Below are 8,823 nucleotides of genomic sequence, written 5' to 3'. Positions count from 1 at the left end.
TGGCATGTAGAGGAACGAGAAAAAGCAGACACACAGGCAAGTTAGACAAGTCATTTTCTAGCATGAGCAGTAAGATTTCCTCTTTTGGGTTGGAGAGTATTTTCGATGGAATTACTGATTACTGATTGAATGGTGTGCAGAATCTGTGACTGGTTCTCTGGGTGATGTGAATTGAGACGAGGTCGGTGTGAAGCTCACTAACTCTGGAGTAATTACTACACCTCTCCCCCTCATCCTCCAGGATCCCTAGGGCCTAATCTGAGAAGGGCTTTGGGGAGGTGCACCTGAACCCCGTTCCGGAATAAGCGGCGCGTTTAATTTGAAATCTGTTAGCGCTGCCCTTTTTGAGACTGATCATCGGCCATAAAGACGCTCTTTTTACCTACTTAGTGTTGAATTATTATGGCCTAGGCATTGGTCATGATGAGGCATGTGGCTAAACGAGTCTGGCTCTGTGCGTGTGTGTGTGTGTCAGACCAATATCTCAACTGTCAATTTAGGATGATAACCACACAGGACCAGGACACTGATCAAACACACACCCACACTAACTCTGCTATGCATCAGACAACAAATTAATAACTGAACATTCCTACAGTGCATGCAGCTTAAATAATATGAAAAAAGAAACATTTTGAGAGTACACACACACACACACACACACCCACAGACACTAACTATAGCTGACAGCCTACAAAACGTCAGCATGAAGGCAAGGGTTGGCAATGTCGGCCGCCAATGAGCACCACCCTCCCAATAAGTCACCACGAGGCGCAATTAGCAGAGCTGTCACTCCCGTGCTGCCTTGGCCACTAATACAGCTCGGCACCTTGTGTATGTGTGTGTGTGTGTGTGTGTGTACAGGAATGTGGGTGCTCTGGTGTCCATGACAGCATCACACTAATTAAAACAATAAGACTTAGATGCAGCCCGGCTGATACCACAGAGCCCCTGTGCCAAGTCCTAAATCTTTACTTTCTTTATTTACTTTAATGCTGTGTGTGTGTGTGTTTGTGTTTAGAGAGACTGAAAAAAATATAGCACACAATTTTTTTTAATCTAAATATTAATGTATTTATTCCCAACTGTCACAATCACTGTAAGTGTGCTGATAATTTAATAACTAAAAAAGTTAAACTCCTTTTTATGAGGAGTGACAATAATTCTTGAGGCCATGGTATGTCATTCTCTCTGGATGTGCAATGATCACTAATAAAGTGACACAGTTTATGACACAGTGACACAAGCACACGGGGTAAATACCCCTGTTAAACACACTTCACACCCTACGTTCAATACTTCCTAACTGTAACTCACTGATATCAGTCCTGCACTTCCTCCAGATAGGTTTAGAAGAACCTGTACAGCACTGTATGTTTTTACAGCACAGTTTTTCCCCTCCAACGGTAGGTACAACCTCTGAATAAATAATGCTGGACAAAGAAGAGAAAGAAGCTATATTTTAAACATTTTGTAAATCAGCGTGCCAAACTGTAGACAAGACTCATCAGCCAGAGCCGTCCGTGCCTTGATCGGCTTCTCTGTGCTGGCACCCAGGTGGTGGAATCAACCACTCAGGACCGTCTTCAAACCAACACTTCAGATCTCTCTTTTCACCAAACACTTAAATGAGCACAAATTTCAATAAAAAAAATCCCTTGGCTTGTGTGCATTCTTGCTGAGAGCGTTCTTAAACACCGACACAGGAATCTCACATGTTTTTGTTGATCATGTTGAAACAAATATCAAGCCACCAAATGTTGCCCTTTGTGTTTGTCTGAAAAAAATTGAGAAATACTAGACACAAAAGAAGGCAGTTTCATCATAAACAAATGGAAACGGTAAGAATCCTAAAAACTAAATAGTGCGTGACTGATATTTTGTATATTTTATATACATATATAAAAAAGATATATATATATATATTTTTTTATAAACATATATAAAAAAGATTTTTTTTACTGAATAAATACAGTACAATATTTGATACAAAAAGTAGAACATAAGTTAGAAGAGCATGTGTGTTGTCCAAGATTAAAAAAGAGCCACAGAAATAAAAAGGAACAGAAAAACCCCACTAATGCCATTTTTCTCAGAAGAGCCATGAACACAACCACTCCATGGGAACATGGCTCTCAATAGTCATACCTGCCTGAGGTTTGAGTGGTACAAGAATGAGGGATGATCTGGGCCGAGAGGTAACGAGTACTTCACTCCACCATCCCCCACGCCAAAGCGACCCTAATTGAAAGGCGAGAACGACCCAGACCTTGACAGGCGGGAGGTCAGTCTAATTGCTGCTGGCCATATTTAACATTAAGATAATCAGCCCATTAATTACCCTTTGGATCATTAAATCAGTCGCTTGCAAAATGAAATTTCGGGCTCTATTACTCACTTGAGAGACCACAAGGGAGGGTTTTCATTTATCAGCCACCAAACCTGAACACAGCAGAGGTGCTTTTGCATGCTCTCTCTCTCGCTCTCTCACTCTGCCTGCATCTCTCTCTCTCTCTCTCTCTCTCTCTCTCTCTCTCTCTCTCTCTTTCAGTCACTAACAATCACTGTAATGCTGCTGTGCCAAAATATATTTACACTGTCAATCAAGGAAGGTGAAAATTAAAACAAAAAAACAAACAAACAAACAAAAAACCCAAGTGATGTCTTTTCCCCAATCTTCAAGTGTTTATTTTGTTGACAAATAGTATCTGTAAACAGTTGTAAAGAGTTGTATTTGAGTTTCTATGTACTTCCTGTTAGCTTGACCCAAGCCACAGAACCGCTGCTCAATAAATGTTTTTTTGTTTTTCTACCATTCATTATAAACTCTATAGACTGTTGTCTGGGACAATGCAAAGAGATTAGCAGTTTCTGAAATACATAAACCAGCCCTGAAACACGACCATTCCCAAAAAATTCACTGCTTTCCCTTTCTGAGCTGAAGCTCTCAGCCTGCTTCCTCATGACTGGGTGATGAAATAGGGGTATGAATGAGCAAGAGTATGTTCCTAATAAAATGTCTGGTGAGTATATTAATAAGATTTTATACCAATATATTTACTACAATTATAACTACAAAGCTAAAGTATATTTCCCTAAATGAAACAGAAGTATATGTTGGGTTAATCTGGGTTTCACGCAGTCTCTCACTCCGGGATTTCATTTGCGTTTTTATCCATTTAGACTCATCCATTCGGACGCCTACAAGTTTAATCAATTCAGCTGTCTGGGAAAGTGAAGACGGGGGAGCAAATTATGTGCAACACAGCTCGGGCTACTGACAGACCGACTTTTCACCCTGGCCAAACACGATCACATACCAACACAGGAAACACACTCTGTTATAATAAAACTAACTGAAAAAGGGAGAGAGAGAGAGAGAGAGAGAGAGAGAGAGAGAGATTAGTTATATAGGCTGTGTGTTTAGGACTGTACAGATAGTAAACAGCTTATGGCATGTACAGGGAAGTTTCATGGTTCACAGTATGTACATTTAGTTTGTGCATTGACAAAACACTGCAAAAGTGCAGGTTTTAGCAGGAAATAGTGTTGACAATTATCTACACCTCTATATTTCATATTTTTCAGATTTCAGGTAAAAAATTATTTCAGTTATTTGTAGTATCTGCACATATTCTAAATAAATTTTATGCCTGAAATTTGGAAATGAAATTTCCCTCTCTACACTCGAAGCCTTTAGATGCATGGCGTGTTTCCTAAAGAGGCCCTTGGTCTGTTAGAGCAGTCAAGAGCTACTTAGGAACCGGTGGAATAGATGCTATTGACAGTGACAGATCAACGGCTGACGTGCTGGGCTCCATAGCGCGGGTTAATTGAGATAGTATCGACCACTGCTGTAATCTTTCCCTCACACGTGCAGGACCACAGAGATCTGCGTACATAAATAAACGGCCACGAGAGGAACAATAAACGCATTAGCGCATTGATGCTGTGCAACCGAAAATGGCGGATCCATAAGGAAAGATTTTCGGAGGGGGTTGAGTAATTAAAAGGTGCTGCTGGTGAGTAATGAGGTCGTCTCGAAACGGGGAGTCGATAATCCCGTGGCTGGCAGTCAGCTCTAATTTGTTATTATGGCTGGTGAAGCCGGACCCCCATGGCCAATAATTACACGGGTAAAGATGCAGGAAAAGAGGGACGAACACAGCAAGGGAGAGAAGAGAACAGAGAACAGCTAGGAGTTTGGGAAAGTTCAACAAAGTAAAAACAACTGTCACTGGATAAGTTTTCAGAACATTTACATTTTCAAGCCATAAGATGGACCTTCACACCATCTACTACTTCCAGTTTGATCCTTTGTTTGGTGTAGAACAGGTGCTCTGAAGAACTGAATAAACACATACTGTATATGAAAGGTACTTCTCAACAAGCCGTATCAGAGTGCACAGGTTCTTCAACATTAGACGATAATGATTTGTAAGCATACTGTGTTTAGTGATTAAAAGTGTCTTTTAATTAAATCTGACTGAATATCAGCAGTAAAACCACATTACTGTGATGAAATAAATGTATAAAGTATGTGACAAAATCATGGCACAGGCAACAACAGTTTTCACCTTCTTCTAGTGTAACGTTAGAGATTCATAAATATTCAAATGCATTCAAAAACTAAATTTGTTTTAATTACCGGAGTATTTAAAGAATCATGTGTAAAGGAATCTGATAGTCAACTCAACTCTGCTATTGTCCACTCAGATAAGGACAATATTCGCTAGTAATTACTTGTCCCCAGGCTCTGCACATTATAGCGTTTCCCTCCTCCAGTGATGCACTGCTGATTTTTAGATCGACTTCCAGCGCTGGAATTGTTAACTGTATATGGCAATATATAAGTGTTAAAGTATAGATATTTTTCCAGAAGTGTGTGGCCTGCATGTCTGATCTAAAGACCAAATCCTTGCACTAAACCACTACTGGACCCATCAGCAAGAGCTTTTTGCTCTGATCTGCTTAGCTATATGCATCTGCCATGTGAATAAAGGTTCAGTCTATATGTTCATCTAAAATATTTAATGCCTTGTGCAGTGCGAGGCTGACAAGCAATGCATATGAGAGCGTGAGAGCTGTATAGGTAAGACACCCATAGAGCTGATTTAAAGGAACTTTGGGTGAACTGTGAGGCAATGATTTCTTACCTGCTGGCGTCAGGTGCGAGCTTTAGTCGACCCTGTGCATTGGCCTCCCACACAGTATTGGCCAGATCATTGCCGATGGCAGACATGACCTTGATGAGCTCGAGAGGCCACTCGTCCAGGTCGAGAGAGCGTACGCGGGACAGGTGAGTGCCGAGATTCCGGTGGATACCTGAACACTCGATACAGATGAGAGCTCCGAGGTTCAGGCTCGCCCAGTCAGGGTCTGCAGAGTGAAACAGAAATAGAGTGAGTGCGTCTTAACAAAATATATAGTTTACATTCACATTACTAGAAAATTAACTCACTTTGGGCCTCGCAGTCGGCGCAGCGAGAGTTTCCTCTCATATTCCTGACTGACTGCAGTGCAATTGCTTCAGACTGGCTGGTCAGACGCGACTGTAGAGCAACACACATACACAATCATATTTTTACAGCTCTCCCTGTAATTATAAAATCATTCTTGACTATACTACTATTATTTTGAATCAAAAACCTGTAACTGGCATACACTGACCTGAATAATGCAACATTAAAATAAAGTAAGAAATAAGAAAACAAATGGGGGAAAAAAAACAAGAGAAATAAATAGAACGGAGGCACAGTAAAAGGTTCTCTGAACATCAGGCATCGGTGGTGGCCTGGGGCGTAAACACAGCAAGCCGGCAAAGAACTGAGACTGGAGCGGGGATCAGGCAATCCGAGTGGGGCCATATTAGCTCGAAAGTAATTGCCATTTGTAATTGTGTGTGGTGGGGATAAGTTTAGGTGGCCGCAGTGGTGACATTTTTAAGCGACAGTGTATACAGTGGGTGAACAACAAATGTTTATTTAAGCAGGAAAAGAGATCATTGTACACCAGTCAATTTAATATCAAAGACACTTTCATATTATACTCAATTTGCAAACTTCTATGCTTTCTATTTACTGTATTACTGTAGGCCAAACTATTTTTATTTTAGTTTCCCAAATTAATACGTTATTCTAATCTAGATACATTTTAGTTTAATTCTCACTTCTGATTATTCTTACTTCTGTTAGAACTGTTTTGTCTTTTCCGGCACAGTGACAGTTTCCCACACAATAGCCGAGGAAAAAAAAAAAAACTCTCTTCCATTCCAGTGCCTGTATCTTTTAGGCAAAGCTTTATGTCTTTTGAGTGTTTTTGATATTGAGTAGTTGCAGATAAAAGACCAGGTGACCAAACAATATGCCCATTTCCTCGGGTTGCTTACCAATAAGGCGTTTCTACTCACAGAACACTTGTTTCCCCCTTACACCATATATACTAAATAGATACACATATGTACACATACACAAAGAATATATAGTTTGCCAGATCATGTCAAATCCTTTTCCATCCTCAGTAAAAAAGTTTCATGATGCATAATGAACACAAAGGAATGTGAGGAAAATAATCAGAAACCTTAATAAATAAATAAATAAATAAATAAATAATAAGGGGAAAAAAATAATAAGAAAAAAAATTATACCTTACAATAACTTTTATGCATTAGTATGCACACCCCTGAACTAATATTAATGTGAAGCACCTTTTATTTTACACACCTTTTTGGGTAAGAATCAGTGGCACATCTTGACTTGGTAATGTTTTCTCAGATCCTTTAAATTGTAAGGGCATGTACTGTGCACACACCTGCTTCATGTCACCCCACAGAGTTTTTCAGTTAAGCCTTTCTTTTGTTGATCTGGATGTATGGTTTGGGCCATTGTCAGTTTTTATCTTGAGCTTACCAGCAGACACATTTCTACTAAAATCATCTGGAATTTGACTCTTGATTCCCTCCAGCTAGATGAAATTAGCACTATTTCGTATCCTTTATGTAGTTAGGACTAAAGTCCTTAGCTCTGTTTTTCATGTAGCTTCGTGTCATTTTTTGTAGCATCAGAGTCCTAGAGAAACCTTGTTCCATTTCATTGTGTACTGCATCAGCTATATATATATATATAGTCAAAATGACAATAAAAGCCTCTTGACTTGAATAAAAGCCCCAGTTCTATCTGAGGAAAGGCAGCCGAATCATTATACCTTTTGTAATCGGTCTCATCAGAGCAACACATTTTGCCTCATGGGTTTGATTGATTTATTTGAACTTTTTTCCCTTAATCTCCTTTGTTTCTGATTGTTTCACTTAAGCTTTGTACTTTGTAATTTCACACTGGGGCTGAAAAATATTCCAGCATCATTTATCTTGGTTTCGTATTTTTTACATCACAAAAAACCCTGCCATTTTAACAGGATGTGTAGAGTTTTTTTTATATATACTTATAAACAATTTGTTGGTGATGTGGAACATTTTCTGCTGAATTCCTCCAGCACAAACAGACTGAAATGAGTATATTCTGTGTCCTGGCTATTTAAAACTGAAGGAGATGGAATGATGTGTAGACTCTGGGAGATGTTACCTTCTGCTTGCTACTCTCACAGGACTGCAGACTGGCCAGGATCTGGCTCTCGATGGCCTGCACCCAGGCATCACGTTCCTCATACGAAGTGGCTTCAAAGTGCCATGTTTGACCCGTCAATGACACAATGATGAACTCAAAATTCTCCTCTTGCTCTGTAAGACAACGAGATCGAAGAATTAACTCAGAAAAAAGAACACAAAAAACATTATAACCATTTAATTCAGTAACACTGTATTGGAAAAAAAAAACAAGGATTAATTCAGCTTTTAAATTTTTTTTTTTTAAATAGTATTATTTAATTTCTTTTCTATAGGCAATTCTGAATAGTAATGGAGATTTATCCACTGAGATACCACCTGCCATGAAAGTTTCCAATCCTTGCACCGATGAGCCGGTGGGAGGACAAAATGCAATTTAATTTCAGTTTTTGTATTGCACTTTTATCAAAAGACATCGTCACTGGGCAGCTTTATAGAAATCCAGATTCATATTTAGATCTGTAATGAGCAAGCTAGAGGTGACACTGGCAAAGAAAATCTCCCAGCAATGACTTGAAGAAGAAACCTTGAGAAAAAGCAGACTTAAAAAGGAACCCATCCTCTCCTGGCTGACAGCAGATAGAAAGATAATGAATCATTACTCTTCCACAATTGTAGTCAAACAGTACTAAGCATGTTGAAAGGATTTTCAGTACGATCACCAGTCTGGAAAATTACAGAAGTGATTCTACAGTATCCAGTCAAAAACAGAGAGGCATAAACTGGATATGGGAAACACAAATCTTTAGGGTGTCCGTGCCACAGCGTCCTCCAGCATGATATCAGGCCTATGACTGTATGCAAGACATACTGTGTTTGTGCATTTATTGTCTACAAGTTTAGTCAAGCACATATAATAAAGACTTTACTTACTATACATAGAATCATTTATTTTAACTCTAAAAGCTGAGCAGCCTACGAGAATCTGCAGTAAGATCCTGTCGTGTGAGTGCACCTGTTGGATCGAACACACATTGTAAGACTTCCTGACCTTCAGGACTTCCCTGGAGGCTCAGATTACAATATCACACTAATTACAGACCGGATCAGTCAAAAAAATCAGTCAGTAGCCCTCAGCAAAATGTTCTCTCAACAAGGTGACATATGGATCTACTAACTAGGGCCTAGTTTAGGTTAATGGGCCAATCACACGTCAAGAAGGAAGGAAAACGTGGGTGGGTTGAGCAGTGGGGCTTAGCAGA

At 39.6% G+C, this 8,823-nt stretch overlaps 1 protein-coding gene across 6 annotated transcripts in view; it reads right to left on the bottom strand.

Moving 5' to 3' along the window:
• The window catches only part of agap1 (ArfGAP with GTPase domain, ankyrin repeat and PH domain 1), a 131,443-nt gene that overhangs the window by 11,377 nt on the left and 111,243 nt on the right, over positions 1-8,823 (bottom strand). For all 6 annotated transcript variants that reach the window (XM_027133356.2, XM_027133357.2, XM_027133355.2 and 3 more), the window contains 3 exons: positions 7,581-7,735; positions 5,462-5,552; positions 5,157-5,379 (listed from right to left, as the gene is read on the bottom strand). In XM_027133356.2, the coding sequence (XP_026989157.2) occupies positions 5,157-5,379; positions 5,462-5,552; positions 7,581-7,735 (469 nt within the window). The remainder of the gene's footprint in view (positions 1-5,156; positions 5,380-5,461; positions 5,553-7,580; positions 7,736-8,823) is intronic.

Source organism: Tachysurus fulvidraco, chromosome 5 (assembly GCF_022655615.1).
Source record: "Tachysurus fulvidraco isolate hzauxx_2018 chromosome 5, HZAU_PFXX_2.0, whole genome shotgun sequence".
NCBI classification, from domain to species: domain Eukaryota; kingdom Metazoa; phylum Chordata; class Actinopteri; order Siluriformes; family Bagridae; genus Tachysurus; species Tachysurus fulvidraco.
Note: the sequence above shows the minus strand (reverse complement) of the source record. Positions and strands in the feature narration are given on the sequence as shown.